The sequence below is a fragment of the Ostrinia nubilalis genome, chromosome 13, assembly GCF_963855985.1.
Source record: "Ostrinia nubilalis chromosome 13, ilOstNubi1.1, whole genome shotgun sequence".
In the NCBI taxonomy this organism is placed as follows: domain Eukaryota; kingdom Metazoa; phylum Arthropoda; class Insecta; order Lepidoptera; family Crambidae; genus Ostrinia; species Ostrinia nubilalis.
This window is the reverse complement of record NC_087100.1, coordinates 16136388-16151818: the sequence shown is the minus strand read 5'-3', so window position 1 is coordinate 16151818 and position 15431 is coordinate 16136388. Positions and strand designations below refer to the sequence as shown.

The 15431-nt window shown below is 43.1% G+C and overlaps 1 protein-coding gene across 1 annotated transcript in view; it reads right to left on the bottom strand.

Moving 5' to 3' along the window:
- Positions 1–1990: 1990 nt before the first annotated feature.
- LOC135077761 (alanine aminotransferase 1) overlaps positions 1991–15431 on the bottom strand; it is a 35305-nt gene continuing 21864 nt past the window's right edge. Inside the window, exons 8-10 of the mRNA XM_063972333.1 lie at positions 7996–8139; positions 6388–6502; positions 1991–4840 (exon numbers count right to left, since the gene is read on the bottom strand). Of these exons, the coding sequence (XP_063828403.1) occupies positions 4689–4840; positions 6388–6502; positions 7996–8139 (411 nt within the window). The 3' untranslated portion in view covers positions 1991–4688. The remainder of the gene's footprint in view (positions 4841–6387; positions 6503–7995; positions 8140–15431) is intronic.

Below are 15431 nucleotides of genomic sequence, written 5' to 3'. Positions count from 1 at the left end.
GTGCTATTTGCCCACTTATTTTCCGTTCGTTTACATCCACTTAATTTAATTAAAAATCATCAATAGTGAAATAAATATTTTTTTTATGATTTTTTCTTCAGTTGTGCCACAGATAATATAATACTAGTTGTGCTATTTAGAGCGGGTAGACAAGTTTAACAAATCGGAGATCATTAGAATCTGTTCAGCCAGTTCTAAAGTTATTCTGATTTGGTAAGAGATGCTGATAAAATACACTCGCGAGCAAAAGTATGGAATCACTTACATGAAGTTGTTTCCACGCGAACTTGTGTACTAACGAATTTGTTAGGAACAAAAAAGTGGCACCATTTTAAAGATTAAACTTTTATCTTTAAATTGATACCAAATTCATTTAAATCACACCAGTATTTAAAAAGATATCCCGGCTGATGTGAAGAAGTAACGAAAAAGACATGTATGAACTGTTTGATACGTCGCGAGTTGCGGCCTATTTACCCCCTATAAAAGCACGCGTTTTCGGATTTTTGCTTTCACACGTTGATTCATACACATCTCCGCTTCTTTTGACACTTTACCTGGGATTCTACACCTTCAGAAGCAGCACAAATCGTTGCACTATTGCAAGAAGGGCTCAGCCAGCGGGCTGTCGCACGTGTGCGCCACATAAGCCAGTCCTGGGTTTCGAAAGTTTTAAGACGCTTTTGGGAGACTGGTGGCTATATCCCGAGACCAAGTTCTGAACAGCGCCGGCGCACATCGCAGAGGGAAGACCGTTTTTTCATGTCAACCTCTCTATGAAATCGTCATTTGACTGGAATCAACGTCCAGTAAGAGCTCAGAAATGTTCGTAGGATCGCTGTTAGCGAGTAGACAGTTTGTCTAAGACATAAGCAATAGAATTTAACTCCAAAAAGGCCTGCCACAGGCTCGAAACTGACGGCAGGTCACCGATAAGCACGCTTTCAATTTGCTCGTACACATCTCAATGTTAAGTCGAGCAAGCCACCCCCATAAGCCACTGTTTCAGCGAACCAGCACTGCACAAATCGCTCCTCAGGCCGCCTATAAACCCGACCTCTTCGACTGCTGCCCTGCAAACACAGTTTGCATTCATCGGAGAACAGAACTCGCCTCCATTACTCGCCTTCCCATCGAGATGTGTACGAGCAAATTGAAAGGGTGCTTATCGGTGACCTGCCGTCAGTTTCGAGCCTATGGCAGGCCTTTTTGGAGTCAAATTCTATTGCTTATATCTTAGACGAACTGTCCACTCGCTAACAGCTATCTTACGAACATTTCTGAGCTCTTGATGGACATCGATTCCAGTCAAATGACGATTTCATAGAGAGGTTGACATGAAAAAACGGTCTTCCCTCTGCGATGTGCACCGGCGCTGTTCAGAACTTGGTCTCGGGATAAAGCCACTAGTCTCCCGAAAGCGTCTTGAAACTTTCGAAACCCAGGACTGGCTTATGTGGCGCTGACGTGCGACAGCCCGCTGGCTGAGCCCTTCTTGCAATAGTGCAACGATTTGTGCTGCTTCTGAAGGTGTAGAATCCCAGGTAAAGTGTCAAAAGAAGCGGAGATGTGTATGAATCAACGTGTGAAAGCAAAAATCCGAAAACGCGTGCTTTTATAGGGGGTAAATAGGCCGCAACTCGCGACGTATCAAACAGTTCATACATGTCTTTTTCGTTACTTCTTCACATCAGCCGGGATATCTTTTTAAATACTGGTGTGATTTAAATGAATTTGGTATCAATTTAAAGATAAAAGTTTAATCTTTAAAATGGTGCCACTTTTTTTGTTCCTAACAAATTCGTTAGTACACAAGTTCGCGTGGAAACAACTTCATGTAAGTGATTCCATAGTTTTGCTCGCGAGTGTATTTTTGATCTTTAATATTTATTTATTTTCATTGCTTCTTTTTCGAACAATCGGGTTGATACAACACAGATACATTTTATTGGGAACAAAATATTGTTTTATACAAAATAAAAGTCCACAATCCTTGAATACTCACTTTATTTAATCAATAACAATGCTTAACAACGCTTCTAATCTCTGCGGTCGAGGAATGTTCGAGCCTTCGCTTGCTTACACTTGCACGCTCTATACAAACAATAAGTAATAAATACTTATAAAATAATTCAACCTGAGCTTGGTAGCACCTTTCAAACGATATTCACGTGCAAGTCAATATCCCTGCGACTTAAATTACACAATTTAAAATACACGATAAATTAGTGAAGGAAATACAAAATAAATGTGTCGCAAATGACTGAGTTTTGGAAAATAAGTAAATGATGTTTATTCTCCTAAATATGGCAGATTCAGAGAAACTACGAAGCGTATAAAGTTTCCGATAATATATTTATATAATAATATCATTATTGTCACATTTGTGAACAACTTTAAATGTAAGAGGCAGTTGGTAATAATAAAAATGCCAAACTTATAAAAACTTACTCAAAATACATCACTACAACACGACTCGAGAATGGTGAAACACATTTTGGATAAACAATAACGAATTGTGCAAATAATGGCACAGCCAAGACTATGAACCAATCAAGATTTCATAACATAATATACAAAATAATAACATACAATTTACAAATAATATCTCTGGATTTTCAAAATCTTGTATTTATTTTTGGACTCCGATAAATTCAAACAAACTACAACTTCAATGAAGACTTAAAAATAATAATTACGAAAACTGCTCAATTTATATTGTAATCAATTTATATTGAACTAGATATGGCATTATTTTATGTAGTTACAACTACTTTAATCAATACTCTATAAACTCCTACATACAAGTCGATTTAGCCAAAGTTTTCAAGAGGTTCTTGCAAATACATTTTCTTGCTCTTGGATTGCGTTTATTTATTTGTTAGTGCACACGTGTCCTTAAATTATGGTTTTAATGCCTCTTTCTATCAAGCAGACAAACTAAACGGCATTACGACTTCAACTTGTAGTAAACTAAGTTGTCTTTTTAGTGTAATTTTTAATACTTTTGCTATTTTTTTATGTTATTGTAGTAACTATTGACTGAAAGAGTGTGCCTCTCATATTACAGGTTTTCCTTAAAACCTTTAAAAGAGATGCCAGTCCCTGTAATAATTACCTACATGATAACTATTTAATTAATGAGTAGTTTTAACACACTAATTATTTTATACCAACTACATAGTAACACTGGGGTCCTGTGTGCATAGCCTTGATAACACTGGTAAATCATTACGATGGACACCCGCTGTTTTAAACGTTTAGAGCAACATTTAAAAGTGTAAAATACCTAAATAGGTAATAATAAAAATAAGTAGTAATATCGCACCGCTTAGCTTTGGTCGATTGAAGAATTTAGATCATCCTTTATTTCTTCCCAAAAATTACTAAGATTACTTCATTCAAAAACGTATTATTTTCTAATGTTGTTTAATTTTATTTCCCTTGTCTGTAACTGTTACACTGTTTAAAATTAACATTGAACATGACATTGTCTGTCACATTTCACACTTTCGTTTGGACAGAGATTCCGTCTTTTGAAAACCAAATTAAAATAATTGGGAACAGCAGGACTACTCTGAAACGTTTTCGGGTTTATCTGTCACCGTCACTCATGCTGGCATCTCATTTTGCGTGAGAGGGATGGCAAAATTCGAAACATCGGATGTTCTTCGGAGTATCCCAGCAGTTCCATAGCCGTCTTTAGTTCCAATAAAACAGCGGGACTTGTCGTAACAAATATAGTACGGGCATATAGGTGTAGTAGTTCGCAGCGTTACCGCACGTGATGTGTTCCTTGATCCAGCCGGGCTCCTAGACGAGCCGTGATATAATCTTATCGATTAGACCAGTGTTCCGCAAACGTGTACCGTGCTCATTAGATGGTGTGCCTCAGAAAAATAGGGTTATCTTACAAACTTATTTTTATTAAGTAAGTAAGGGTAATACTAAAGGTTCAGCCAAACCAACGCGATCAGACGGCGTGCAGCGATGGCGATTAATGCATAAGTCTGGTCGCCATCGCTGCACACCAGCTGACCGCGTGTGATCGCGTTGGTTTGGCCGAACCTTAATAAAGGTAACCTTAATAAACTCCAAAAAAAATAGTTTTCTAAAGCCTGGTCCGTGAGCACGTAGAATTTTGTCCAATGACCCTGATGCAATGTTGCTATCGCGACTGTGCGACGGGCGCCCGCAGTGAGTGTGCGAGCGCGACAGCAACATAATTACGCGCGAGCGATAAGGATGGGTAGCTTGGGGTCATTGGACAAAATTCTACGTGCTCACGGACCAGGCTTTAGATCAGCGGTTCCCAAACTTATTTTGTCTACTGCCCACTTTGAGAATAAATTCTTTTTAGCGCCCCCATTTGTAGTCGAGTGTCGAGTGCTCAGTCGGTGTCTAAGAGTCCTCCTAGTAAATGACGCCTCCCAAGCCTCTACACAACGTCCCGATATTTTTTTCTGGGTCTCTTACCGCCCTCCTTTAAGCCTGCAGCGGCCCACAAGAGGGCGTTATCGCCCACTTTGGGAAAGACTGCTTTAGATGTACCTTAAACACAAAAAGTTTGCGGAACACAGGATTAAACGATAAACATAATATGAGCATATCGCGTAAAATCGTTAACACAGCGCGACAAAAGCTCATCGCGGCATCCTAGGCCCCCGGTGGTGGTGTTGGGTGGTGGTCTACTTGGAGTACTCGGCGGTGAACTTCTTGTGGAAGGCCTGGAAGACGTCGAGCATTTCTTGCAGCAGCGCGGGCTGCGGCAGGATGGTGGTGCGGAAGTGGTACGTGCCCGGCCGCTGCCCGAACCCGCTGCCCGGCACAACGCAGATTCCTGGCGACAATACACATTGGTCAAGGCTACAATGCGGAAAACGTATAGTATAATTAACTTTTTAAAAAAATAAAACCGACTTCAAATGCGTGAACACAAAAAAAAACTAAAAATTAAAAATATTGCGTATAAAAAAGTTCATCCCCAATTTTCCACCCTTGGGGGTGAAATATTTTCTTCAAATTCGCATGAAACCACCCTTTTGATAATACCTATTCAACAAAAAAATAATCGTTCAAATTGATTTATAATCGGCGGAGATATTGCGTATAAAAAAGTTCATCCCCAACTTTCCACCCTTGGGGGTTGTTTTTTCTATTATTAAATTTAAATGGGACCACCCTTGAGGTATTACCTATACGCCGAAAAAAGATTTTTTCAAATCGGTTCATAATTGGCGGAGTAATCGCGTAACAAACATAGAAAAAAAAAAAAACATACGGGTCGAATTGAGAACCTCCTCCTTTTTTTTGAAGTCGGTTGAAAATACAGATCATTTCATTCTGGGAGTGGGTAGTCAATGCGAAAAAACGCTCAACGGTTGGAATGTGCAGGTGTCAAAATGTCCATACGGACCGGCTGTTAGTGTGGCAAAAAGTATGAACGTCGAAATGAGCAATGGTTAAAATGATCTGAAGTTAAAATGTCTTCGGGTTTATTCGAACAAGCGTCTTATTGTATAATAGCTAACGTGAACACGTGCTTAAATGCATCAAGGTAAAAATGTCCAAAAAAAAACTCTTTATGACTGGACTACAAGAACATTGAACATTTTGACATTTAATTTTATTAATTTAATCATGAGCACAATATATCAGTTGATCATTTTATCTATCACACCTTTTGTTGTACTTGTATTTTGTGATGTGTACCATTTGTCACTAAACCATTGTAACCATAGACGCGCCCCACCATTCTCCCGCTAATGTTTGAGTGTTAAATCATCCATGAGTGCACACGCACACTACAATAATGCCGCTCGGATTGATCGGATCAAACTCCCCGCACCCCGCGCGACCGAGACCAAATATTGGTGGGGCGCGTGGATGAAACGAACTATATGTCGTAGATAAAAATATAGTTAAAACCTAGACTAGGAACTCGGAAAAGAAATAAGACACAAGTGTTCAAACGGCTGGAATGAGCTGATCATGACGTCACACAACACGAGGTGCATATTCGTAAAGCAGCTCTGCTGATTTACAATGGTAAATCATGAGAGGAGGGTGACAGAATAATCACACGTAACAGACAAAGCTTTAGTTTATCTAAAGGAGTTTACACATCAAAACCACCGACACGCCGGTCTGTTGCTGCTTGATGTTGGTGGCTATATTTCAAAGGAATCATTTCGACGACTTGTACCCCGCACGTGTCACCCGGCAACTAGTGGTGCGATTGTCATAGTGCTGTCACGTTGATAGTTATAACCTAACCCCTAAACTGAACTGTCCCACCAAACTCATTGACAGGGGGACGCCACCATCGTTCAACTTAAAGTTTCCAACATGGCAAAAATTGGAACCAGCGATCCGGTATTGACTGACCGGTCTCCTCGAGCAGCTTGAAGGCGTAGTAGACGTCGGGCGCCTTGCCCGCCTTCTTGGCCGCCTCCACCGCGCGCGCCGGCAGCTGGAACTGAGGGAACGCGTACATGGCGCCCTGGGAACATACACATTCGTTTTTAAAATCATTAGTCATAAGTAACTTTCCCCCGGGACAAACTTGACCTTCATTGGTTGGGTTTTTGTGGCGGTCAAGCCGTAGATCCTGGCTACACAGGAGTTGCAGTGGTGGGAACGAGAGGTGGGAATAGTCCCGTAGTCATAAGTAACGTAAAAAACAAGCCCTAGATAGCCCCGAAAAGAACAGAGGACGTCTGCAAGCCACGTGGTTGACAACCGGTTCAAGGAATTTAGGACGAGCTCATATCATTGACCAGACAACTCCAAGTCTTGACGCTTAAGAACGAGGAGTGAACCCAATGAGGGTTTTCGCGATTGAAAAATCCGCCAGATGGCAATACGTAGACGCGAGGTCCAAATGCTGCATGATTGGTGGATTTTGACATATCTGTTAATGTCATGTCTAAAATAACCAATCATGCAGCATTTGGACCTCGCGTCTACGTATTACCCTCTGGCGGATTTTTCGATCGCGAAAACCCTCATTGGGTATAGTGAATTCACTACTACGGGACAATAAATAGGCCCAGTTACTTTATTCCAGTCATCTTTTTGCATTTGTTCTTGTTTTTACACACACCCTTACGATCATGGAGTCTAGTTCAAAATTTTATTAACCTTTCGCATAATTTGCTTTTCAATTACTGCTAAAGAAAGTGGTAGCTAAAGATGGTCTCTACCGGAACAGATTTAGAACAAAATTTTAACTACCCAAAATATTTCTCTGAATACACTCGTGTTCAACGTAGAATTGTGTTCACACACGCCCTTAATAACTCAGAGAAGTCAGAGACTACTTTAAAACTTAACCCGTCGTTCGATTCGCATGTCAAATGCGTCCATCCCACTTCACAAGTCCTGTAGTCTATGGAATCAAAATAAAACCCCCCGACCATCTTATGGTTTGGTCGTTACATTCCAATATGGTCGAGTGAAGCGATGGCTGGTTCACTCGTCATGTCTGTGAACAGGCGCTGCTTTCGGGGACTGGTCAATCCAAGTTATTCAAATTTATGTATGCGAGTCATTTCTACTAGTATTTAAGTATCTTAATCTGTAAGTCTAGATATTAGCACGTCACTACCTTGTTTAATATACTACACAATTTTGTATACCCATTCTTATAAGATACACCATACAAGAATGCATGGTAAATTCAGTGAACTGCTCCTGAATCGAATGTACCTACTACTGCTATTTCTATTTATTTATATTAACCGGCAGACAGTGGTGACTGAGTTTGTTGCGGCGCTTCTTAGCACTTGCCAAATGTTGGTCTCGAAGCGCTGGTAGGGTAAAAAGATTATGAGACATGTAGAGGCTCCTTAAGAGCAAAATGACGATTTGTAATAACTAATTTCTTTATTTGTTTAGACTAATAAATAGTTATTTATTAGTCTAAACAAATAAAGAAATTTTGACTTTGACTTTATGCTGTCACTATAAAGACTAGAACACACATGTACCCACCTGCACGACCTGGCAGGAGAAGCCTTCCATCTTGTTGAAGGTCTCGGCGATCATCTTGGCGCGCTTGTTCAGCGAGTCCAACACCGCTGTCTTCTCCTTCAACCACAGGTCGTATGACGGCTCGCCTTGCTGCGGCGGCTTAGCCTGGAAGACAAACAAGATTCGTTATTTACTGAAAAATAGTTCATTAAACTGTTTCCTGGATGCGGAATATAGCTTTTAGAGCTGATGGCCATTTGGGCAGAAGTTTTTAGAGCCACCACGAACCGGAAAACGTCATGTGGCTGGACACACTGTCTATTCACTGGAGCGAAGACCTAGTGATCGGGAACCATCCAGGGGGCAGAGCGTAGTAACGGACGTCGTGGAAATCCTTTTTTCAGCAATGAACGTCCATTGGCTGAAACGAACAAATGAACTGTTACCCATATGTTTGCGATCCGGCGGGACCGCTCCAACAGGTTTAGGCGCAAAATGTCAAATCCATAAAAATCCTCCAACAATATAGCCCGTGTAGCCATTGCTGACCGACACGAGCGACATGCCACGTGGTACGCGACATAGCCAGTGCGCCACGTGGCACATGGCAATCTCTTGTCACGTGGAAGCCTCATATCAGGTGGCATTCTCGTGGTAAGTGGCAGCCTTGTGACACGTGGTAGCCTCGAGACACGTGGAAACCTCGTGGCCAGAGGCAGCCTTATGACATGTGGCTGCCTCGTGACACGTGGAAACCTCGTAATCAGTGGCAGCCTTATGACATGTGGCTGCCTCGTGACACGTGGAAACCACGTGCCATTGGCATTCTCGTGGCACGTGGAAACCTCGAACCATGTGATAATTTCGTTGTCAGTGGGCATCTTTGTGACATGTGGCTGCCTCGTGGCACGTAGAAACCTCGTACCATTGGCATTCTCGTGGCTCGTGGAAACCTCGTACCATTGGAAATCACGTGGCGCGTGGAAACCTCGTGCCATTGGCATTCTCGTGGCACGTGGAAACCTCGTACCACGTGGCAGCCTCGTGTCACGTGGCGTCCCGGTACTCACCACGCAGTCGACGGTGGTCTGCCCCAGCGTGGTGGGGCACAGCATGGCGGAGATGGCCTTGTAAAGGTTGGCCTGCACCACGGGCTCCATGTTCACGAGCTCCATCCAGCCGCCGCGCAGACCGCACTCGCCCGCGTAGCCCTTGCTGACTGACATGAATGACATGCCACGTGGTACGCGACATAGCCAGTGCGCCACGTGGCACATGGCAATCTCGTGTCACGTGGAAACCTCGTACCAAGTGGCATTCTCGTAGTGAGTGTGTCTTGTGACTAGAGATGTGCCGCTGAGAAAGTTCTCGTTCCCGGCAATATTCCCAGTGAGAATATTCTCGAGAACCGAGAACGCTCCCGGGAATATTCTCAGTGTTCTCGATAGAATACATTTAGTTTTAATTTTAATTTTGTTGTTTATGTGATATTATTTGCAATGTTTCGAAACTGGGCGTTAAGACTAGTCGTTATAAACAAGGCATGACACGTGTGAGTGAGATATTGCTGTCTTGCTCACTCTTTTCGTGGCGAACGCGTACCGCGGCTTTAGGACTCGGCTACGGTATTTGAACATCAGTGTGCCTCTGAGTTTTAAGGCCCTTGCCACCCTAGCGGATTGCAAGCGGATTCAAAGCGGATTTAAAGCGGAGCGGCAACGCGACGGAGACGCCGCGTGAAAATATCGTGAAGCTTCCCGAAGGCTGCCCAGCCGAGCTGGATTCGATGATTGACCTTTTTTCGAAGTTGAGCCTACCTAACTGGACTGTTTGTCCCAGGTACCTAGGGCACTATTTAAGTTGTGAGCCTCGACAACATAACGTGTTGTTAGACGACATCTGATACTTTTAATGAAAAGTTTGACATTTTTGACTACAACCTTATTCAAAACTTTTTATCATTTGAGCACGTTTTGTATTATTAACATTGAATTGAAAATTATCTTTACTACAAAAACATGGAATTGACTTGCGGAAATTTTCGCGCGAAGATTTATTATGACTTTCGACGTGGTTAATCAATACAAAACTGAAGCGGTCAGCTAAATTTCTTTTTTGGTGATAAAGATCTGTCCTTTACCATTGTAAAACGCTAGTTTAAGAAGTATAATATTGTATGTCATTGGCTCACCAGTGAACTTTGCGAAAGTCGTTCAAAATGACTAATAGTGGCGGAAAACATTGATGTTGTCAGAAAAATCGAAGAGAAACCTCGTCATGTGATATATCGTAGGATTGAGATAATCCTAGGCATTAATTCCACTAGCAGTAATAAAATATTGTATGACCATATTATGGTTAATACGGTTTTTTCTCGCTGGATGTCCCAAAAATTTTCAAACGCTCAATAGGACGCTTGAGTCGTTTAGTCCTTGAAAATGTTTGATAAATACGTTTAAAAGCTTTAAAAGCCGTTTTTAAAATTGTGACAGTTGACGAATTAAGGATCTATGCATAATGATCCTGAAAATAAACAGCTATCGACTATGGAGGTGTTTTAAGATGAACCATTTCCAACAAAAGTCCCATGCGCTCGGAACACTTTGAAACTTACGGTCGCCTATTTTTCCGAAATATCCGATTATATGACAGAAACGTTACTAGAGAAATTTAGAATGGTTAATTCTTAATAGTAAACAGCCACTTTTTTTCCAAAAGTCTTCAGTTTAATAAGGGAAACTGACCAGCATAGTCGAATCGCCATTCGTGACGAAAATGTGAGCTTTTACACGTCTCGTCAAACAACTGACTATTTGAACACTCAAAATATGAAATAAACAGGTCCAACGCTACAAAATTCTTGATTGGAATCTAGGCACTTCTTTTGGTACCCATAATATTAAAATCAAATGCGTGAACAGCGATTTATGTAGCCAGAAGCAACTGTCGGTGCGGTCAAAAACCATGCTTTGGAGGTGCCTCAAGCTGAGTGGAAAAAATGCTATGAAAAGTGTTTCGGACACATTAAAAAGTACATTAATCATGAAAGACAATACCAATAAACGCAATCAATACCATTTTAATAATAAACTACTTTGTTTTCATAGTTAGGCTCACAACTTAAATAGTGTCCCACGTATACATTATTTTCAACAACTTCGAGTGTAGAGTCTCCAGCTTTTAGAGGAGTGGGTGCAACACGGTCTTTAGACATGATTTTTAAATCTTGTCCATGTTCATTTTGAGACCCACTCGTTGAGATACTCTATTGAGGCCATCGAGCATTGTGCCTAGATCATCCACGATCTCGGCCATTACTACGATTACGATATCGTCTGTTGTCTGGGTGATGTGCTCGCCGTTGATATTTATGCTGAATCCGCTCTAGCCCAGAAGCTTAAGGCGATTAGAGTCCTCAATGACCTTGAGCGTTTGACCTTCACGCCGCTTGAAACACCCGCGCACCCCGCATGAAAACTCCGATTTGACACCGATCAAAATTACACGGGCATAGGTAGATACAGAATAGAGGCTCTTTTTTCATGACATTACTGCCTATTATTTTAATCTTGAATTGATGAACCTTGATGTCGGTGTCATTTAACTCAGGCGTAAAGGTATTTAATAAAAATAACACAATCCATGAACATTTTGTACGGGATATTTTTTTTTTATTTTATTAAATTTTTTCGTAAATTTTCTAATGTTTTTGTCGGTTCAGCCGTTCTCGAAATTTGAACATGTAATATGTAGGTAACTTCGGGTGGAATCTTGCAAGCTGAATTTGTTAGACCAACTTCCTGATGACAACTGTAGGTATTGGAACACATAGTAGTATTGTCTATGGTTTAAAAAAGCAAATGTTTCTTCTTTTGTCTATTGTCATTCTCTTTGTGTCACTTACGAAGAATAAACTGAAAATGTGTTTGGGTCATTCCACAAAAATATGTCAACTCTTAGTCCGCGCCACTTTTCACATGAAATATTTGTTAATATTTTATTCCAAAATTGTTAAATAACAGCTCGCAATGTGCTTTATTCATCACCCATTTATATTTTTTGAAACTATTTTTAAAACATCTTAAATTCCTTTTGAATGACCCAAAACGTCATTCCCTAGGCATGTCCGTACTCCAAAAGTTTGTGTTTTGGGACCCACATTTATAAAAACATCAACTTTATCCTTTGTTTTAATTAACGAATCGTTCGTTCGTTCGTTCGTTTCAGCCGAAAGACGTCCACTGCTGGACAAAGGCCTCCCCCAAGGATTTCCACAAAGACCGGTCCTGCGCCGCTTGCATCCAGGTACTTCCCGCGACCTTTACCAGATCGTCGGTCCACCTAGTGGGAGGCCTGCCCACGCTACGTCTTCCAGCTCGTGGTCGCCACTCAAGAACTTTCCTGCCCCAGCGGCCATCAGCTGTTCGAGCTATGTGCCCCGCCCACTGCCACTTGATTTTAGCGATTCTGCGGGCTATGTCAGTCACTCTGGTTCTCCTACGGATCTCCTCATTTCTGATTCGATCACGCAGGGAAACTCCGAGCATAGCACGCTCCATCGCTCTTTGGGTGACCTTGAGCCTTCTTATGAGGCCCATAGTAAGCGACCACGTCTCAGAGCCATACACCATCACTGGCAACACACACTGGTCAAATACTTTTGTCTTGAGACACTGCGGTATTTCGGACGTGAGAATTTCGCGAAGCTTCCCGAACGCTGCCCAGCCGAGTTGGATTCGACGATTAACCTCTTTCTCGAAGTTGGACCTACCTAACTGGACTGTTTGTCCCAGGTATACATAATTGTCAACAAGTTCGAGTGTAGTGTCTCCAACCTTCAGAGGAGTGGGTACAACACGGGCATTTGACATAATTTTTGTCTTGTCCATGTTCATTTTAAGACCCACTTGTTGAGAGGCTCTACTGAGGCCATCGAGCATTGTGTTTAGGTCCTCCACGGTCTCAGCCATGACTACGATATCGTCCGCGAAACGAAGGTGTGTGATATACTCGCCGTTGATATTTATGCCGAATCCGCTCCAGTCCAGAAGCTTGAAAACATCTTCCAGGGCGGTGGTGAACAGTTTCGGAGATATGACATCTCCCTGTCTCACCCCTCGCTGCAACTGGATAGGTTTCGAGTTCTGATCCTGGAGGCGGACCGACATTGTGGCGTTTTCGTACAAGCCCTTCAGCGCTTCGATGTATCTATAGTCAATTTGGCACCGTTGGAGAGACTGTAGCACTGCCCAGGTCTTGATCGAGTCGAAGGCTTTTTCATAGTCCACAAACGCCAGACAAAGTGGCTGATTATACTCCTCGGTCTTCTGTATAATCTGCCGTAGCGTATGTATGTGGTCTATGGTACTAAAGCCTTTTCGGAAACCGGCTTGTTCGGGAGGCTGGAAGTCGTCGAGCCTGCGTGCGAGACGATTCGTGATGACTCTCGAAAACAGCTTGTAGACATGGCTCAGAAGTGAGATAGGTCTATAATTTTTCAACAAGGTTTTGTCGCCTTTTTTGAAAAAAAGTATCACCACACTTCTGTGCCATGCCGTAGGCGTTTTTCCCTCAAGTATGACGGAATCGAACAGCCTCTGAAGAGCCTTTAGTACCGGCGTTCCGCCTGCTTTCAGAAGCTCAGCCGTGATTCCATCATCACCCGGTGCCTTGTTGTTTTTCAGCTGTTTGAGAGCCATTCTAATCTCGTACAGGCTGACGTCCGGGATATCTTCGGTGTAGTGTCGGGTCAGTCTAGCTCTTGGGTCTTCGGCTAGATTTGTGACAGGTGTACGTACACTCGTGTATAATTGTCCGTAGAACTTCTCAACCTCTTCCAATAACTCAGGCCCCGACGAGATGTCTCTGCCATCCTCGGTCTTCAGCTTGGTCAGTTGACTTTGGCCAACAGACAGATCCCTAGCGAACACTTTAGAGCCTTTGTTACGCTCAATCGCCTCTTTAATACGATCTGTATTAAATTGGCGTAGATCGCGAATCAAAGACTTGGAGATCTGTCTGTTAAGACGCCGATACTGAGCAGCATCTTCAGAGGACTGCAGAACCAAGTTTCGTCTCTCTTCCATAAGTTTATTGGTGAGGTCAGAGATCTTTTTGGTTCCTTTTGGACGACGGGTTTTAAAGAACTTAGACCCAGTCGTTTGGACAATTTCCACGAACCTGTCATTGTATTCGTCCACATTTTCGCAGTCTCCTAGGCATTCGAAACGATTTTGCAACTCGAGCTGAAAGCTTTCGGGGTTTTGGAGTTGGATGGGCGCTGGGCGGAGCGTAGACTTCATCAGTCGACGCCTCTCGAGTTTGGGTCTGATATTCAATGTGCCTCTTACCATTCGGTGATCGCTTCCTGTTTTGACCGAGTTGATCACAGAGACATCATTGAATATATGCTTCTTCGTCGACAAGATGAAGTCGATCTCATTTTTTATAGCGCCATTGGGATGCAGCCATGTCCACTTTCGCTGTTTTGGCTTCCTGAAGAAGGAGTTCATCATAAAGAGGCCCTCCCTCTCCATAAAGCCAGCCAGCAGTTGGCCACGTGCGTTCCTCTCTCCATACCCAAATTGCCCCACTTTCAGCTCATTATCGCTTCGTCTACCCAGCTTCGCGTTGAAGTCCCCCATCACAACGGTAAAATGGGACCGGGAGCTATGTATGGCTCTGGAAATATCCTCATACATAGTCTCCACTTCGTCGTCGGGGTGTTCCGTGGTCGGTGCGTATACCTGTATGACCTTCAGCGAATACCGTTTGGTGATTCTGAGTATAAGGTACGCTACCCTCGCCGAAACACTCTCGATCTGGACCACGTTGTTGACAAGGGACTTGTGGACGATAAACCCGACACCACCCTGGGACTGCTGGTCGCCCTCCCGGAAGTAGAGCAGGTTTCCGGATTTCAGGATTATGGTGTCCTCCCCCTCTCTTCGGACTTCGCATAATCCTACGATATCCCACCGCAACCTGCTCAGTTCTTCCTCGAGTTCGGCGAGCCTCACGTCAGTCCGCAGCGTGCGAGTGTTAAATGTTGCCAGGGCCAGAGGTCGTCGGGGTTGGTAGCCTGTCGGTACCCGGTGATTCTTAGCACCCCTCGCCCCACCGTTACCGTGACCGCTACCGTGGCCCGGGATAGTGGGGCCGCCGGGGACTAGGGGCCGTGTTTTTTTGTTCGTCTCCATGGGGGGGATTTGCCTTAATCGCCACGCTTAGCAGGCGGGTTGGCGATCGCAGTTTTTTATAAGGTTTCGCACGCAGACGCTGCTGCCCGTCCGGTGCTGCAGGGATTTTGTCGCCTCTTACGACACGCCTCCTGTTGGCGGTGGGGAAGAGTATTCTTTATGGCCGTCCCCACACGGCACAATTAACGAATAATCTATTTAAATGTATATTACACCAAATTCTATTAATATTTTGCGGTTTCAATAAACAATAATTTG